Source organism: Centruroides vittatus, unplaced genomic scaffold (genome assembly GCF_030686945.1).
Source record: "Centruroides vittatus isolate TY-2023 unplaced genomic scaffold, ASM3068694v2 contig_301, whole genome shotgun sequence".
NCBI lineage: Eukaryota > Metazoa > Arthropoda > Arachnida > Scorpiones > Buthidae > Centruroides > Centruroides vittatus.
The window spans coordinates 2,179,452-2,200,493 of NW_027121927.1; the positions used below are offsets into that span (position 1 = coordinate 2,179,452).

General features: G+C 30.1%; 1 protein-coding gene across 3 annotated transcripts in view; it reads right to left on the reverse strand.

The window, feature by feature from the left end:
- The window catches only part of LOC136972769 (probable methyltransferase-like protein 25), a 24,953-nt gene extending 5,464 nt beyond the window's left edge, over nucleotides 1-19,489 (reverse strand). For all 3 annotated transcript variants that reach the window (XM_067267409.1, XM_067267407.1, XM_067267408.1), the window contains exons 1-6: nucleotides 19,223-19,489; nucleotides 16,004-16,235; nucleotides 15,433-15,934; nucleotides 15,247-15,368; nucleotides 14,822-14,995; nucleotides 9,265-9,411 (exon numbers count right to left, since the gene is read on the reverse strand). In XM_067267409.1, the coding sequence (XP_067123510.1) occupies nucleotides 9,265-9,411; nucleotides 14,822-14,995; nucleotides 15,247-15,368; nucleotides 15,433-15,934; nucleotides 16,004-16,235; nucleotides 19,223-19,446 (1,401 nt within the window). In that variant the 5' untranslated portion in view covers nucleotides 19,447-19,489. The remainder of the gene's footprint in view (nucleotides 1-9,264; nucleotides 9,412-14,821; nucleotides 14,996-15,246; nucleotides 15,369-15,432; nucleotides 15,935-16,003; nucleotides 16,236-19,222) is intronic.
- Between the last annotated feature and the right edge of the window lie 1,553 nt (nucleotides 19,490-21,042).

The window sequence follows — 21,042 nt, forward strand, 5'->3', positions numbered from 1 at the left end:
CAAAAACGAACTAGAATTCTTCCAGGCTACAGGTGAAAAAACGCATAACATCCGTTTTCTCTTAAATGCATTAAAGACGATTCCACCCACATGAATTAAAGCGGAAAGGGTATTCTCGGTAGCGGGACTTTTCATTAGTTAAATAAGAATCAGATTGAGTGATCGGACTATTAACCATTTTTGCTTTTTAAAATATAATAATAAAAATTTATAAAAATATTTTGTGTTATGTTTTATTTAAATATTCAAAATTACCTTTTAACTTAGAAGTTTGATCTAAGTTCATTTTTTTTAAATTTTCAACTCAATTCAAAGGCAATTTTTTGGAAGCAGTTTCCAAGAAACTTTAATAATTTTTTTTCTATTTGTGAAAATTTCTACATAATTCAAAGGTAATTTTAAGATATATACAGTAGAGTCGTTAATCTGAACCCCGGAAATCCGAATCGCCGGTAATCCGAACGATTTTCAGTCGGACTGTGTCGTGCTGAATCGAACGTTTTTGATACTAGATTTACTTCTAAAGTATAATTTTCATGTTTTTATATTCTTCAATATTTTTATTTTGTTTGTACAAAATAAAGAAATAATTTTTAACGATACAATAGCATCGATTATTATAATAAAAATTTTCGTTAGGCTTAAAATCGACACGCAACGGAGAAAAATTTGAACATTGGACAGGTTAATATATTTTTTTGTACATAACCGGTAATCCGAACAACCCCAGTCCCCAATTGATTCGGATTAACGACTCTCTACTGTATTTTACAGAGCATTATTAATATTATGATTTTGGAGGTTGCAGAACGTATTAAATTACTTTTAATAATGAAAAATAATTATATCATTCGATTTAAAGATATTTTGTATATCTTAAAAATAATTAATTTTATCCCGGGATCCCGGAAAACAATTCACTTTTATCCCGGAATCCTGGGACAAGCAAAGGAACGGGAAATGAGAAACCCTAGACATAATAGACTTAATTACCTGGCTTTTAACATGCATAATATGTTTTAGGCATTTTAACATGCATGTATCTGGTATTTTTACGCGCATATTTCTATGCATATCCTATATTGTGATTTTAAACGCATATAAACCTGGCCCTTGTTTACGAGTTAAATCCAAAATGTCAATAAATTCTTTATTGTTCGATAAATCGATATTTTTGGAATGTAATTTTCCAAGCAATTAAGAATTCATTTCACTATTTTGAAATTATTTCCTTGTTATGTTTTATGTTATCTTAATACTTCTTCACATATTATTATTATTATTGAACACAACTGTAAAGTTAATTAAAATGGCATTTAAAAAATAATCCTATTATTAATATTATTATATTATTATTATTTGCCTATTATCGGCAAAATAAGAGACATTTTATATTTTATAAATTGGGCAACGAATTTAAATTAAGAATTTTTCAATAAGTTTAAAATGTATCATTGTATCAAAATGTATCATTTCAAACGATCATAGAGGTAAGAGGAAAAATTTAAAAAAAATCTAATTACTCCAGTAAACATTCCAAAAATCAATCTTCCAACACGTAAGATTTAAATACTTTTAATCACGAAACAGTTCTATGTATTTTAATGTTGGATACAAGAAAACAATGACTCCATGTTACATAATATATATTAAATAACATGGACTCATACATATTATTTTACTATATTGTACCATAATATACATTATGGTACAATATGGTATAATATATAACATGGTATATTGGTATGATATATTTTTTCACATCACACACAGTTTTACACTAAAAGCAAAAGGTTTAACTAGGTCACATTAAAAAACAAACCTTCAATCAAGAAAACTATTTTAGGGTCCTGGATTAAACGTTCGTTTTCAGTGTGAAAGTAGTTTTTACATGTTTTGTTTTTTTAATATTTTTCTCTTAACGATGATTTACATAAAAATAGAGAATACTAATTAACAGTAATATATTAATTCCTTACATTTAAGGTTATAATCAAAATCGGTCCTTTTCGCCGTTTATCGCTGTTGTAGGTCGATCTTATCGAGTTTTATCTTTAGAGTTTGAGTTACGATATCCTTTAGCGTCATTCGGCGTTTTCTTTTCGATAAAGCTTGGATTGGAAATCTGGGCATTTAATGTTTATTTTCTACTGTTTGTTTATTATTCGTTATTTTAGTACCGAGAATAAAAGCTATGGTAACAGACGAGTACGACGACACAAACAGGTGGCATTCATTTACTTTTAATAACGCGTTACGTCTTTATAAGCGTATAATAGCGGCATTTCGTATAAACAAACAATTAAATCCGTACTTTTTTCGCTGAAAAAAGGAGGAAAAGTATCATTTTTCGGATTATCATAAAAATTACATCTCGCAAATAAGTGCGTAACTTTGTGTTTCAAATGTATAATTTTGCATGCTCTAAACATTTCGTCAATAAGAAATTCTAAAGTAAAGAATTATGAAAAATATTTAATTGAAGTTTAAAATATTATTATTATTATTATTATGTTGAGTTAAGTTAGATATACTCGGTTAACACCGGTGGCTAAGTACTATGCCGGACCAAAGTCAAGGCATAGTAACCAAAACAGAAATTAAAGAAGTGTATCAGTGTGTGTGTCTGTATTCAGGAATTTTCTCACAATATGACATGTATTCAATATAGTGGCCTTCTGTAGAGTGATATATGTGTTTCTATTCAATTCTAATGTGCCCAGGCTTTTGTGTAGTGTGTGTGGTATGACACCTGTAGAGGAGAGAACAACAGGTACAATAAGCACCCTATCCATCCTCCACAGATGCCTTATTTCCTGGGCGAGTTCTGTGTACTTGCTAATTTTTTCAGTGCATGCGTTTTGTATATTGTGAGTGTTTGGAATGGATATGTCTATAATGTATGTGATTTTATTGTGTTTGTCAATGAGTGTGATGTCTGGTCTGTTGTGGTAAATTGTTTTATCTGTGATTATGGCTCTGTCGTAGTACATTTTGTGCGTGTTGTTTTCCAATACTGTCTGTGGAATGTATTTGTAGTATGGTTCATGGATGTCTACTAATTTGTGTTTCTTTGCAAGCTCTTGGTGTATTATATTTGCTACTTGGTTATGTCTGTGTAAATAATCTGTCTGTGCCAAGAGCTTGCAACCAGAGGTGATGTGTTGTATAGTTTCTGGCATGATGTGACATTTTCTGCATGTGTCATTTGTGAGTGTTGCATCTTTGAGTATGTGTTTTCTGTAGTTTTTAGTATTTATGACCTGATCCTGTATGGCAATCATAAATCCTTCCATCTCCCCAAAGAGGCATCCCTGAGCTAACCAGCTGTTTGACGCAGTTTTGTCAACAAAATCCTGGGCCAGATCATAAGGATGCCTGCCATGGAGTGCCTTTCGAGCCCATGATTGCTTAATGGTGTCTATGCTTTTTATATGTTGCGTTGTGTCCATATAATGTGAGTGTAAGTTTAATGGTGTGTTATTTGAGTCTGCTAGAGTTACTGCTTTATGTAATTGTGATGTTTCTTGTTTTTGTAGAAAAACTCTAGCAGTGGCTGTATTTGTTTGTAGTAAAGGTTAACTATGTCTATCAGGCCACGTCCGCCATCTTTACGTGGAAGGGTTAATCTTTCTGTGGCAGATTTAGGATGATGTTGTTTATGCTTAGTAAGTGTTGTTCTTGTTTTCCTTTGGAGTTGCTCAAGATCAGTGTGAGTCCAATGTATAACTCCAAAAGAATATGTGAGTACTGGGATGACATATGTGTTTATTGCTTTAACTGTTTTATTATTATTATTATTATTATTATTATTATTAAAGTCACAAAAAAAATTTCATCCACGTGTTAAAATAATCGATTATTTCTTTCTAATAAATATATATTCTTTAATAATTTATATATCTGATATCACGGTTTTTTTTTTTTTTTGCTTAATTTTCACTTTATGAGTAAGCTACTCTGTTCATTCTACAATTAATATAAGTCACATTTCAATCGAAAAATACACAATATCAAACAAGTAATTCTTATTATTAACTATAAACTTATTATTAACATAGAAATTTATAATTAAACTTCTATGTGACAAAAGTCGTCTATTCAAAAAACATTTCGCAAACAGAAAACTTCGAAGAAGAATCGCTCACTAACTTCAAAAGTATCGGGAAAAATTTAGACTTTCACCTAATATATAAATAGTGGCATACAAACAACATAAAATATATATATATATATATATATATTAATGAGAAATATATTTTTCTATATATATATAGTACCAGGAATATATATAGAAAAATAAAAAGGAAATCAGGATTATAGCATAAAAACTACTGTTTGGTTCCAGAGTACTCTGAGTGATCCACACTGTTAACTAATGAGTCAAATACTTTACTCATTCCTCCTTTGTATGAATTCATTACTATTTTTGAGAGTTCATTTCTATGATACCCTTGCCACCTAATATATGATTGAGAGTTTTTGTTAAGAAAATACACTGGAAGCGAAAAAAGTAATATATGAATTACCTGTTCTATTATTGGAAGAATAATGACGTGACTACGTCACAATATTTTTTAGATCAATAATATTGTTTATTTTCTGTTTACAATGATTCTTTTGAAATTAAAAATTTTTCTAAATGCCACGCTTAGATGCGTAGAACATTTCACAGGACAACTATGTAAATTCGGATCCACATAATGAAATGCACCAGCCAACGTTGCTGAAATTTATTCTTTACAAAGAACAAAGATACATCTTATTAAAAATACAACTTTCGCATTAATTATATTTTCCTCTATTTTAAATAAAACATTTAACATTCACATTAACAATATTAAATGCGTATTTATTCAAATATATTATGTTTTAGATTGATTTTTCAAATCCAAATTTTGCTATATTACTTGGCAACTTACTGCAAAATAAACTGCAAATATCTGGAATAAATCATTGCTGGTTGCATAATGATTAAAAATACACTCAAGTCAGAACTAGTGATGCCGTAATTTAATTTTTAATTAATTAAAAGTTTTATTTTAGTCAAAATAATGCAGTAAATATTTTTTAAAGAAATAAAAAGTTCAAAAAAAAGACAAGTTGTATTCTCAGAATAAAAATGGCAAAGGAAAATATCTTATTAACGATATTTTAAATTTACAATATTTTATTAGATAAACATTGCTTGAAATTATTTACTTATATACAATTTACATGTGTTCTGTGATAAAGTTATTCTCTACCTTTAAAAACAAACAATGATTCATAGATAAATTTACATGTTTTCTATTCTGTATTCAGTCTGTATTAGCTCACTTTATTATTAAATTTTATTATTATTTTGCATTATAATTAAAGAGCAAGAATTTGCAGCCTTTTTAAACCAATTTTCTTCAATTATCACTATAAAAAATAATCTCCACTTTATAACCTTTAAAATCTTGTCTACATTTTAATTTTTCATCTGTTTTTGCATTGCTATATGCCAATCCTTGAATAATATATGAATATACTTTTACATATGAATAAAACAACACAATGTTTTATTCATGCATAAAATGATTAATTTTTCAAACTTAAATTGTTTCAATTGTAAATAGTCACTAATAAACAAATTATTTTCTGTTGTTTATACAGAATGAGTCACAACCTTTTACCTCCAATAATGTTTTAACTGTTGTTGTGTTATAAAATACTTCAGGTAAAAATTAAAGGATGGGACAATCTGATGCACACTATGGGGTCTTTGTTGATGAAGTAATTTTTAAAGTGCAAAGGTCAGCTTTACTGTTTTAAACAGGAACACAAATTTTTTTGTATTAGAATTGTTGGATAACTATGCCAATAAACCACTCCTCTGTTAATACAGCCAAGTGGTTTATTGGCTGTCTGAATGTCACTAGGGAAAGAATATATAAAAACAATCATAATATGCTCTGATGCACCTCTTCCCATGCATCAAATTTTTGTAATGTTGACATCACGACTGAGGATCGAAAACATAGCTCTTATTTCATTAGTTGTGTACTGTTCACTGGAGGATTAAATAATAGTGGAAGAAGTGTAATGGAACCACTGTATTAGATAGATTTCATGTACAGTGAGCAAAATGCACTTATGAAGCAGGTACAGTAAATCTTGAAATATACATTTATTAACTAGGAAATAATTCACAAACTTACAATAATTACCACAAATAAAGAATTGATTGACATTTATTAATTTATGGAGAATGTCAAATCGCAACAAGAATTGCACAGCTGTACACAGAAGGGTTTCCTGAAAAACACTATCCAAATTGTCTCATCTTCATCAATGCTGCCCAAAAACTTTGTGAAACTAGAAGTTTTCCCAAGAAAACAGATTTGAAGGAGAGTCCAATGAAAGAGGTGTGAAAAATCACTTTCCTCAGTGCAAAAAATTGTGCCATTTTTTGCACCCAATGTTTGTACACATAATAAACCTTTATCAAATTGACTAAACCAATCCAATAAAAACTGTATTGATTTTACAGCCAGCAAAAATTGACCAATCAGAATCAGTATACAAGTACTGTAAAATACGTATCAAATGTTTAGTATCTGCACTGACTCTTATTGGTTGATTTTGAATCAAGATGTCTGCATCATATTTTACTGGAAGCAAGTCAAGGACGTGACAAAAATGACAAACAAACAGTAATTTGAAATTTTTCCATAGAGTCAACTTTCAGTTTTATAGAGTTTAGTTTATAGGTATAATAAAATTTGTGTTGACTTTAAATATATGAATATTGTCTCTATGACATGTTAAGATAATTAAGTCTGACATATTTATAGGCAATGCTGAATATAGTCTAAATACACTATAAATGTTAATTGTTTTTCAATTTTACAATATAATATTTATAAAGATGACTAATATATTATATACGTTCACATTTATATTATATGCAAACATGCAATTATTACAGACAAGGACAGACCTAGGCAATAAGAGCAATTGCTCCTAGAAGATTTTTATTGCTAACAAGAGCTTCATCATTTCTTAAAATAATTTTTATACTTTTAATATTTTTATTGTTACTTTTCATTTTGTTGCATTTTTAAATTGATGAAGTTTAATAATTACTTAAATTATATAAATTGATAAAACTTTTATGTACTGTTTACTTCATTATGAGAATTAAAAATCTCCCTCCTAACATTAGCTATTGAATCTGTCTTTGATCTCAGCATATATCAGATTATATTTATATCTGCTTAACCGCAAACTATTTTTTCTAAATTTATAAAATAATAGTATACAGTAATTCTATTTTATACATTATTCAAATATTTTATTAGATTTTTTATGGAGGGTGTCACTTAAATGTTTGATAAACTTTGCATACAGATGTTTAAATAAAATAAAATTTATTTAAGCTAAATTTCTATAAAATATAATGATTTTGTAAGGAAAAAATAATTTTCAAGGTACTGTACATGGAAGAAGCGAATTCTAATCTAAAATGAATAGAAGTCAGAGTGATGATAATACATTCTGTAAGTTATTTATCTTTTCAAAATAATAAAACAACAAGGTTAATTGTTTAAGTAAAATAGTTTTATAAAATAAATTATATTCAAATGACTTTCTGAGATTGTCATATCTGTTTTAAATTTTCTATCAAAGTCTGTTGTTGTTTTTTTTAACGTTTTTAATATTCTAAGAAAGGGTTCAACAACTGACAGCCCTTATGTATGTGTTGTGCAGCCTCTAACCTTAATTTGATTTTATTTCTCTTGCAACTCATGCAAATATTTATAATTTCATAAAAATACAAGATGCATTGGGCATTATTTAGTCTTGTATTGGAATCTATTTCCTTCAAAACCTAAAACGTACAAAAAACAGAAAATAACAAAAGGAAAAGTCTTCAAGAAGGAATGGAACACTATTTCTTTTGAAAATATTTGCCTTCTATGTCATAAAAATATTGCCATAATGAAAGAATAAAATGTTAGCTACTATTATGAAAGTGATCATTTTGATAAATTCAAAAATTTCTGTGGTGGACTAAAACACAAAAAAAAAATCCAACAATGAATTGCTTAACTTTCCCGTGACATTTTGTGGCACCATCTGTTATCATGTTTTATTAAAATCTTTTTATATTTTTAACTACTGTATTAAAAAAATGGCAAAATGATTCATTTTGAGGGTAGAGATGGGTTTTATAAAAAAATCGTAAATGCTAACAATGAGTAAAATCATCATTACATCTGACCCTACTGGAAATACACACGATCCCTTTTATCTCACCACCACTTCAACCTTTAATCACCAAAATTTAATAGCATCAATCCCCCTAATAAACAAACCTTCCTATAAAATTTCAGAAATTTTCAACAAAAGGCACAAGTTTTTAAGCTTCAACTGGGTGAACAAAATTGTGACCCACACAAACACAAACATCTAAAATTGTTTTTGGATTTCTCAACGTTTCAAGGTGTCCTGAGTCCAAAAATGTAAAATCTTGGGGACTCATATTTTGACCGACTGCCATACTTTTCCTCTATTATATATAACAGCCAAGAAAGTAACAAACAATCACAAAAATATTAGACAATTACAAACATATAACAATAACAGAAAATGTTTATTTTGACTATTTTTAACATCAGAATAAACATTGTTATGCTTTCCTTCAAAGGATTTAAAAATTTCTCCCTAGGAAAAACTCCTAGACTTCCTTTTATTAGAAATATTCTATTCTCCTGTCCCAATATCATTTTATAAATATTTGCAACCTGCTTCTTCAAAATAAGATTGAGATGTGAATACCAGGTTTCTGATCCCTATTCTAAAGATTTATAAAAACTCTTTATTCCAGAATCCAAAAATTTAGTTTAACATAGAACTAATCATAATACTGTATAATTAACAACCTAATAAAGCAAGAAATCGATCAAAGAAATTAAGGAGTCAGTCTACTGATATGAATATGAGCGGGAAGACTCCAGATCGAATCCAAATGGCAACCCCAGGAATTTTTTCGTGATCTGTCCCAGATATGTTCAGATGCCCCACTGTGGGACTGAAAAAACTCTCTTAGTGCCCACAAGAACAGGAAGAGTTAAAAAGTACAATAACAAAAAAAAAAAAATTGAGGCACATTGGAATTCCTGATCATCAATATATTGTTTATATAAGATTTCACTTTACATAATTACATTGTTTTAAAAATGTAAACCTTTTTTAAAAACTTATTAGAAAGTCAGAAAGTAAAAAAATACAAACCTGTTCCCATAAATAAAGTAACCGGTCTAGTAAGATTAACGTTTCTATGCAAGAAGCCAAAATTATTCTTAAAAGTTGAAAGGCTTTCAATTTCTTCTCTTCGGCCGAATAAACCTGTAAATAATTTTCTACATCATCATCATCGATCTGGAAAAGAGTAAACCGTATCAATAAAGATAAAAGAACATTAAAATTAAATTTAATATATCATAAATCATATAATTTATGAGATGGTATACATATTTAATATTGTTTACAATTATTTACAATTATTTAGTATGTATTGCATTCATTAAAATGAATAAAGTTAAAATACTTCTAATTAATTCATTTCTGATCCAAACAATAATTTCAAAAGTCATTATAAAATGTCTTCCATAAAAAATTCAGCCAGTTTTGATTTTCAAATAAAATAGAATTTTATTATAATTAACTTCAATTTAAAACAAAATTTTTTGTAAATTTTGTTTTAAATTACTGTTATGAAATTTTGGAAAGTTGAAAATTCAAGGGGAGAAAAATGGAAAGACGATTGCTAAACTTAGTACTGTAATAGGTGTTCAAACTTTTATTTCAAAAATCTGGTGGCTGTGAAAAAAGCTACTGTACTTTGTATGAAAAAAGTGAAGAATATATTTCAAACTTAACAGATAAAATGATATATTTATTCAAATTATACAAAGCTAAAATATACATATTTTCCTTTATAACACAATTCAGTTAGATTAGATTTTTTCATGTCATTTTACATATCTTATACAATATATGGTAAGTATTTATCAACTACAGAATTATTCAAAATTTGCTTTTTTTTCATTCAAAAGATTGCTTTAAACATTTAATTTTTTCCTGTTGACTAATTAACTTTGGAACTGAGAACAACACCTCAAGATGGCAGATTTACAGTTTCATTATACTAGAAGTGTAGGTTTTATTGTATTAAAATCATAGTTTTTATTTACTGAATGCATGTGTTTAAAGTTTGTAGACAAATCGTAAGTCAAGAATAAATAGACCATATATCACAGAAGGCATAAAATAATATCATCATCAGAGTCATTCTATTACCAAAACAAAAAGAGAAAAAAACAAAATATAAAATCTAACTCAGAGAAATTTCGAAATTCACTAAATCTCTACCAATTCTAACTTATAGAAATTTTATGTTGATCTCGTCTTTAGACACCAACAATGTCAATCCTCTTCTATAGTCATAAATTTAGTGAAAATGCTTTGAAATCTCAGTAAATGCATGGCATTATTAAGAGAATGTGGAGCAAGAGTACAAACTGTATTTTTTGTCTTGTTCTACATGTTGTTGGCAACATTAAGCTATCACTTGATAAAACTGATGATGGACATCTACTGAGTGTGATTTACTATCACAGAGATTAAGGCTTGATCATTATTTGAGGTAAGTGTTTTTCCTATGCCTTGATCTTATTTTCCTATGTTTAGAATTAAGGTTTCTGCCTTAATTCTAAACATTCTTTCGGTAGTTACTAATGCCACTCATTTACCGCTGCAAGCACTTAACTTATCCAATATAACATGAAAACTACCCTGTGGGCAAGAGTACAGATTTGTATTCTTGCACACAAATTACTGTTTAGTAATATTAATAAAGAGGAACTTGAACCTAACTATATCATTTAATTTATGATCAGCAAATTCAATTTAAACAAAAATATGCCTTACATGGAAATATACTTGGTACAGTACATTTGCCTATTTGTTATTAATTACAGAATCTAACTGAATTTCAACATCTCTTTGGAGATTTAAGTAAATTTTTAACTAAGAACAACTCAAGGAGCTTTCTCAATACTGCCAAAATGTTCTATAGCCTTGCAACAAAGGACATTTGGTCACTAATTTACCAGATAGCAGAAAAGAATAAATTGGAACATCCATTCAATCATGAGCTTCTGTTAGCTAGAAGAGACTGGACTTATTATTTCCTTAAAATGCAGAGAAATTTAATGAATATATAAAAAGCTATATAATTATAGTCATTAATCAACCTTTAAAAAACCGGGCACTTCCAAATTACAGGCCCTAAACATTTGTTTTATTTGTCTATTAGTTAACCTGGTATTGCATGCAAAATACACTTACTTGTCAATTACGTTTCTATACATTTATATTTTGAGTATAGTTCATTGTTTTGTCATTTCTACTTTTATCATACAAAAAGGATAACTTGCCATCATTTGAATAAATGCTTTTCCATATCAAAAGCCACATTTATATCCTTTCCTCTTTTTATTCTAATGTCAGTTATTTCAGTTAACAGCTTTGAACTTTCCGCCATTAAAATAACATGTAATTCTATTTTCTCATGTGACTGCAAAACAAACTGTTATTGGCTGATAGAAATGCGTCTTGGTGACAGCCGCCACAAAAGATAGGATTTGGCCAACTTTTGTGACACAAAAAACAATGCAAAATCGTTTTTGGGGTGAAAAAAGTGACGCCATTCTGCTGCTTGGCGTATGTGCCTCCACCTTTATTCACACTATATTCCATTATAATATCCAGAAACATAATACTTGTTGATAAGATAAAAATAAGTACATCACCACCATTGATTATTTCTATAAACTATCTGTATTTGAGCATGTAATAACCATGTTTTAATAAATAATATATTACAGAGGTCTATGCATATTGTAACATAAATTTATCGATAATATAAAAAAAAAAAAATATGTAAAGAAAACACTTGGTTTTATTATAAAATTGATCTTTCTAACAGGAAATGGTCATTTTGCAATATTCAAAACTGTCATAAAATAATGTATTGTCGATATCTCAGAACTATAAGCAGATGACAGTGAAGCTCTAAAGATATGATAGTTCGATTCATAAACTTGAAAAAAACAATTTAAAATCAGCATCAAAAATACAAGAAGCACCCCCTATTGTACCAATTTAATATAAAACAAAAGCAAAATTTTGTCGACCAGTGTTTATAAGAATGAAAAAAAAACTTTGTGTAACATACGTACAGTAAGAAAAAACTTTTTATATACAGATTCAGCTGTAAAAATGTTTTAAAAATAATTTTACAATAAATGAAGATAAAAAATATAGTTTTCATTCTTATATTTCATATAATTGTATCATATAATTTTATACCAAATGTTAACACACAGTGATATCATAATTGACAATACTATGTCTTGTTTATAAAATTGTACTGCCTGCTGGGTAACAGTTTAGAGGTATGAAGGAGTACATGTCAGGAGTTGCAATTTGGTACAAAGTATTAAGTGCCCAAATCATGCACACTTAAAAAAAACCAGACTTGTAGGTAGTCAGGGGACTGAGAACCGAGTCAAAATAAACTTCAAAATGGCGACACTCTACAGACAGACAGTAGTGAGAGATTTGTGCATGCACTGCTCTTTGGGAAGTTGGAAATGTGAACGTTGCAAAATTGAATTTCGACAAATGTGTGCATTGGGAACTTCAAAATGAGAAATCAAATTTTGACAAATGAATCTTTGAAAAAAACCCATTTACCTGTCCTACATTATTCACAACATAGTTCTGATCCCCACGTGCTGACCTTGACCGGTTGACCCGCGATATCTCATTTCAGCATCAGAACAATAAATAAATAAACAAAGCTTACTGGAATTGTTTCTATACAGTAAAATAACAACCTTTTTTTTCATTCCAGCAATATTTTAATTACGTAAAAACGTTTTCAACTGCTTTAAGTAGCCATCATCAGTTAAACATACAGCAAAACAGAACGTAGAATTATAAAATTATGAAAATAAGAATGAAGAGTTCTAAATTTACGAAAAATTAAATGAAATTCTATTGCACTTGCGCAAATTGTTGGTAATGCGCTTGTGCGTTAATCCAAACGTAAAATAAAAAGGTAGGCATCATAAAACATTACATTAAATATCTACCTAGGCATCATAAAATATTACATTAAATATAAAGATAAACTAAAAGTGGCATTTTAATGATGTTCTGTCGCTTTAACAATGCTCTGTTAATTTAGGTTATCAAAGAAGGATTTCCAGGCTGACGCTAACGTGTCCGCATCTCTATGGTTGATGCAGTTTGTGGTTAAATGAGCTCTGTGTATTTCCATTTTTTCAATGTGTTTAACAGCTTGTCTTGATGATGGCTGCTTAAAGCAGTTGAAAACGTTTTTACGTAATTAAAATATTGCTGGAACAAAAAAAAAGGTTGTTATTTTACAGCATCAGAACATTTTTCAAAGTAGATGATGCTAGTCATTATAATTTTATATTAAAACTAACTTCCAAGAAATATAATTTGTTTTCTATTTACATTTATATATATATATATTGTTTGTGCAAAATAAAAAAATAATTTCAGATGATACAATAGCCAAGATTATTTTTTTTCAAAAATGGGAAATTTTCATTAGGCATCAACAAAAATTCAACTTGGGGCAACACACAATGGAGAGAAATTTCGAAATTGGATAGGTTAATTTCACCTAAAATACATCATGGACAACCTTGTGGTTCTGGCCACAGTCAGCAAAGTTTGAAAAATCACACTCAAAACTAGCAATAGGCCACGTTTCTTTATGCAGCGAGAGAGTAGCAAAATGACGTCACAAGCAATGTTGGCCAATTAGAAACCAGTTTCAGTGTGTTCACTATAAAGAGCTTCTCAAGCGCTGCATAAAGAAACATGGGGATACCAAAGAAGATTGGAGAATGAGAAGGTCACAGACCCGCCTTGAGTGTCAAAGTTAATAGTTAGTCTCCGACATAGTCTTGTCTCAAATACGGCTTTGCCATGTTACTTGTTTGCATTTAGAATAGTATTTTTGTCAGAAAATTTTTAATATTTGTGAACATGTGGTTATGTGCATTATAATTTATTACTTATGTTTAGTTACTCATTTTATTATATTTTATATATATATATAGAATAAATCATAACAAAATTTCTTTTCCTCCCTCCTCTGCTCCACTAAACTTCAAAGCAACCTACCAAATAATTTGAGTTGGCCAGGCCTGCATTAACACAAAAATTAAAATTGTCTTTGAATTGTATAATTTTATAACTTGTAGCTTCTGTTGTATTTTCAAAATAAATGTAAGCTTTGTAATTTTCAGTTAATTAAAAAGAAGGCTTTTTAAATTTGTTATAGAAATATAACAAAATAATTTGAATACATTTAAGTATTATACAACAATAAATGAAAAGTCACGGGGAGTATAAAACTAATAAAACACTTTTATATTTTGGTTGATACCATAAGCATTTATCTGTAAATTTAAATAATACAGTCTCACAGTTTCTTGTGTGTCATTGTTAAAATGTACTCAAATGATTAAAAATATACATTATATATTATTCAAAACTGGTAATCACTTTTAAATCTAAAAGAAATAATATTTTGAATATAAAATATAAAAAGTAAATTTCATTTAAAAGTTGAGAATATAAAAGAATCAATAAGAATCTTAAAACTTTTTATCTATAGCCTATACTACTGTAATTATGTAAAAAGTAAATATAGTGCCATTATAAAAAATGAAATTCTTACATTTATTTCTCTGAGGTTTAGTTTTCCTAAGGCTTTGTAAACATAGACTTTAAAAGACGGACAGCTTTTGGCCATTCTTCCTACTCGAAATTCCAAATTCTGACATGTTGGACCTAAATAATCAGTCAGTGCCACTTGTAGGAGAGCACGATAGAAGAGAGGTTGATGAAAATCCTAAATTGAAAAGTATCATTGTTATTTACTTTTTATAACAAATATCTTCATCAAAAAATTTATTAGTCTGTCAAAATTCCAAAGCAGACGCCATGTTTCAAAAACTACTGTTAAAGAACAATTTTTCTCCCTGGAGAGAGCCACCAATTAGGATATGAGATGGCTTCCAGAAATAAAAAATTCTGTCGAAGCAGCTTTTCTAGAGTAAGGCAAAGAACAAAAATAAACAATTTAATTTTTAAAATAATTACCATATTTTTAAGGGTTCTTTCTCGGCATTGAGAGGCTAAGAGACGAGCATTTCTTCCCAAAGAAAATTTCGCTTCTCTAAGAAAGGAAGATAAGGGAAATCCTGTTTCTGAATTTCTTCCTTCTAAATAAGACAGTCACATTAGAGAAGATAAGAATTATCTCTCGCATCTTAGGCAACAACATACCCGCTCTTTCCTCCTGGCAGAACTCTTCTGTGAGCAAATTGTAACAGCAACCTACTTGACACAGAATTTTAATTGACCCACAAGAAACAAACTGACGAATCGATGTGCCAGACAGATTCCCGCAAGTATGAAGTCCACATAGCAAAACACTTTTTCTTTTCTCCTCTTCCAGTCTCTCAGGCAGAGCCAAATTAAATGTCACATCTTTACCTTCTCTGGTCTCCTCGGAGATTTTACAACAGTCTTTATTAATTATTGTTCGTTGGATAATCTTCTCCAGATCGCTGGTCCGGTTAATACTTTCTGTTGTTGACACAAACTCCTTCCACTTTTTATTCGACCGAGTCTCTTCCGTCCGTTCTAGCATTTCGGATATCTTCGCATGACGAAGGATAGCACTACAACACTTCTTTTCGCATGCTTCGATACCCAAAGCATCCAGACCCAGAAAACAGGCCACATAGGAGGATAGATATCCCTTGCCACTTCCAGCGTCCACTACCTAACCAATTAAGTCATATATTAATTTTATATAATTAAGATTAATTGGCAACGGACTTTATTCCCTTACCAGATCAACCGGAAACATGTCATTCAGAGCGGATATGAGAGAGGCCATGTTCTGCACTTCGTGTCTCTTCTTCTCAGGTACACACCAGTTAGCATTTTTTGCCTTACTTTCGAAAGAATCCTGCCATGTGCCAAATTTCGGCAAGATCCAGTTTATATCGGTGCAGATTCCCAATCGTTCGGAACAGAAGTTTCTCGTTCGGATTAGGAACTGACATAAATGTGGATATTTTCTGGAAAAAAAAACGGAAATCGATTAATGTTAGCCTAGGTATCAAGATGGAGGCGCTTCCAGTAATCACGTCTCAGGTTACCGAGTGGTGCTTGTGGTAGAGGGCGCGATTTAATACGAAGCCGTGCAATATGCAAATTAATATGACTGATTTGACAAGGGGTGTGTTAAAGGTGAACAATTTGCATTTAAAGTGTACGATTGTTTGATCTAAAGTTGATAGATAAATATCGTTTTCGAGTAAAATTTAAGTGCTGTTTTTTTTATTTTATAAATATTTTGTTGTTTGGATATTTCCATTCGTATTACATTAATTATTTTCGAAACAAGTAATTTCTTCGATGTTAACTCTGAAGTACATCCGACCCAAAAATCTTTTGGGTCGGATGTACCACCCACCATTTTTTCTGTCTTCTCGAATGTGAGTATTCCTAATTGGGTTTGGATCCCAGAATCGATAAAGGGTCCAAATTTGTGGTCAAACTAGGATTACAGCATGTTGTCAATGTATGCTCAAAACTTTCGAAACCTTGCAAAGTAGTTTATTGTAACAATAGAAATTCCTGTTCGATGAGATGTCGAAAATGTTGGAACTACGGTTTGGCATTCAAAGGTACTTTTAAAGGGAAATTCGGTAAAATTCCATGGAGTAGCATGTTTTCGTATATATGGCATTATGTAGCATTGGAATGCCCTACGACTGCGTCGGCTAATGCCACTGGAATTTCGAACAAGGCCGCTGTTGACTGGTCAAACCATGTCCGTTTCGTGATGCTTGTTGCTTTGCATAACATCCTATCATTTAAAATCGGAGGTCCGAATAAGACGGTCGAAATAGACGAGACCATAATCTGTAAAAACAAATACGAGAAAGGATGTAAACTTAAAAGCACGAAATGGGTAGTAGGCAGAGTCTGTCGAGAAGATAAAAGCTGTTTTATATGTCAAGTAAATGACAGGTCGGAATCGACACTTAATTGGATCGTTTCTAAATTCGTAAATTCAGGCAGCACAGTTTTGATGGACAAATGGAAGGGATACAACTAGTGATGTAACGAATAGTATATTCGGCTCAGGCCGAATACCGAATATTCGGTCAGGAGTGTGGCCAAATGGCCGAATATTCGGCCAAACTATTCAGCTTGATTAACGCACATACGAAAATTGGCACACAAACCATATTATGGCAAGGGTCGCACATCCTCCTCTCTATTGGCCCGCTGTCACTACGATTTTTTCTTCCAGTAGGTCTAAATTATTTAAATTAATTAAATTATAATTATTAAAGTTAATATGAGATGGAGTCTAACGTCTACCTCTAGTGCCAAATTGGTTTGTAATTTATGTAATAGCCGTAAATAGCCCAATATGATTCGGCAGTTGTTGGTATTTAGATGTAAGTTATAACTTATAAGTTATTTTATTTACAATCGATCTTTTTAACTCTTTAATTAAGCACTAAAATTTTGTTTTTACTGCGTATTTGTAGACTGAATAGTACCCTAAGGATATACTTTAGTAGGGACGTATGGTCTAGTTTCTCCCCAGTTGTGGAACAGTTCAAATATATTATTAGGGGTTTCTATTTGTGAAGTTTTGTGATATTTTCTTGCTATTATTTTTTTCAATATTTTTAAAATTAACATGATTTCAAATGTTATCTTTTGTATATAATGAGAAATGCTTATTCTTTGCTTTATTTATAAAATAAATTATATATTAGTTACTCATCTTCTAGAAATAGATAAATAATTCTTTCATTAAATACGATAAGTTTTAATAAAACTTTTCGTAAATCATTTTAAAATATCGTAAAAAATATTAAAATATACACAAATACGAATATAACATAATTAACTAAACAATAACATTAATGCCCGATACATTCTAACCTACACGCCATCAATGCCATAAGATATCGGGCTAGATAAAGGCTATAATATTATTTAATTACGAAATAATTTAATAGAGTTAGATGCTATTTCTTACTAACCTTAATAATGATAATTTAATGTTCAGCATTAATAAAAGTTACCAAAATAATTAATTTTTAATGATTATTTACTGTATAAAAACAGTTTTGTTATTTCTTACTCCTGTTTTTAGGTATTCGGTATTCGGCCGAATAGTGATTTAAATATTCGGTATTCGGCCGAATAGCGAAAAATAGGCCGAATAGGCCGAATACCGGTAGTAACCGAATATTCGTTACATCGTTAGATACAACCATATAGACGATGCGGAAGGTATAGAAATCGACCATAAGACTGTTAATCATTTGGAAAACTTTGTGAACCCAAAAACAGGGGTTCATACCCAAAACATCGAAAGATTATGGGGATACTGAAGAACAAAAAAAACCTACTGAAACATTACACAGAAAACCTGTCGGATTTGTACATGTACTCGTTCATGTATAAAAAATACCATGATTGGCCCTTGAAAAAACCAGGAGAACATTTTTTCATTTTCGTGCAACATTTAAGTAAAATATATCCCGGATCTGGAAAAATACCATTATGAGAAGAACTCGAGACTGTGCCCACTGCTCCTGAAAAAGAAGGAAAAAAGTGCCAGAACAAAATGCAAGAAAAACAAAGACATCCTAGGAGAAAACTGATGAGAATAGAATAAAAAGGGGGGAAAGGAACCGAGATGAATATTAATGCGGAAACAACCAGACCTCAGAAAAAAGGGAAAAATTCAAAATGAATGTAAGTACATTTTATATTTATATATATATATGTATTGTATGTATGTATGTATATATATAATATATATATATATATATATATATATATATACACATACATTATTTTCTTTAATAATGTTATTTCGTTTTTTATTTTTTTTAATATTTTTTATATATTTTTGTTGTTTTCTAATTTAAAAATACGGATATTTTGTACTTAGCGAATTCGCGGGCAACATTAACCCGGAAATCAAGTTTACCGTTTTGTAGTAAGAGAGTAAAACAGAAATACGTACTTCCGTCTCTCTGACGTGACGAAATCGTTGCCTAAAATTGCGTTCAATTGATCCCTCGGTAAGTCGAGAAGATCTTTTCCAAGATCGGGATCGAGTAATTTCCATCTTTCCTTTGTTATAAAATCGACCGTGTGAGCGTTAGAAAGGGGAGAAGTTTCGTTTAAAAACGACGCCAAATCTCCGATCTTTTTCCGCAGTTCGTTAACTTTCTCGATCTTCGACATTCCACTTCCGAAACGGAAATAAGAAAAGACATTACGCCGTCTACTGGAATAAAACGAAACTTATCTGTACGGTTTTAATAAATGACGTCTTTGTCAGTCGGCGCCTCCGATTATTTTACTTTATTTCTTTAATCATAAATTAATAAAGGATAGAATATTTGGTAACTTTTAATATTTTGAAGGTAAGGATCCTTTCCGTTCACTTTTCCTAGAGTCCTTGTATAGTCGAAATCTTCGTTAGAGTACGCCATCTCGTGGTCGGTGACTCAACTTGTACAAATAATTACAAGCTAAAGGTAAAACCTTTAATTATGAAACTTCATATTAAAATTTTATGTTTCGACAGTTTTAATTAAAAACAGAAAAATTATAGTGTTTGTTGTTATTATTATTCAGAAGTAAATAAATTAATTATAAATTGATTATTTTAATACAAAATCCGATTACTAATCTCCCACTATAACATTTACTAGTTAAGTTGTCTCTTTTATTTAACATAATTATTTTACAAAAAGTTTGATTACAAAGTGATATGTAAAATCATGTTTTAATATTAATTTCGTATTGATATTTATTTTATTGAGAGTTCTCCTGAGCAGTACATCACGAATTTCATGTCTTAAAAAACACTCAAGATTATTTTAAACTCTCCAAAACTTTTCTCCGCATTCATCATTTCTCAGACATATTTTGCCGTGATCGATTCGCTGTAGCCTTTGTTTCTCGAGAAAAACAAGTGAATTCTTATAATTAACAGCACTTTTTTCCCTATATAATACTTCTTTATGAGTTAAATAACATGAATTTCTATGTAACTTCGCTCCAAATTAGGATTCGCATCCAGAGATTCTTGGCTAAGCCGACTCACGAGTTTAAAAGTCTCTAGTCTTTTCGTAATGAAGTTTTTGAGCGTCGTAACCTCCGCATTGTTCCTTATTTTTATCCATTGCGTCATTTTTGTTATCTTCTTCACATCGCAATAAATAACATATTCTTTGTTGTTTTCTACAATATCTGCTTGTTCCGCACTTTCGAGTTCTCCGTTAATCATTTCTCCAATTCTGGCAACGAGCTATATCCTGTGTTTCGATCTTTAATTTTTAAGTTTTCTTGTTATTTAATGAATTTTTGTTGTGACTGTTATTATCTTACATTTAGTTAAATGCTTCCTCTGAGTATATAAGAAATATTAAACTAACGTTGTCGACACTTGACACAGCGCATTTTTCTGACCGAACGCAAGGTAAGAATAGTGCATAGAAGTGATTCCTGGAATTAGAAGTGAATTTGCACTTAGTAACGCCAGAGTTTCTTCACTTTCACCTGCTTCACCTCAGTAAAGCTTTGGTTTAGCGCACTTGTTTATTCTCCTCTGAATTTGGCACGAAATGAAGTGTGGCGCTAAACCGAAGTAAATGAACAATAAGAATTATATTTAGTAATGAAGTCTATACACAAGAGTGATTTTGAAAGTTTGTCGTCATAAAATGAGGTGATTGTCAATGTCATTTGCAATGCAAAATCAAATTCACACATACTAAAGTATTCTCTATTTAATATGTATGATACATTCACAATTACTGTGGTACTGTATTC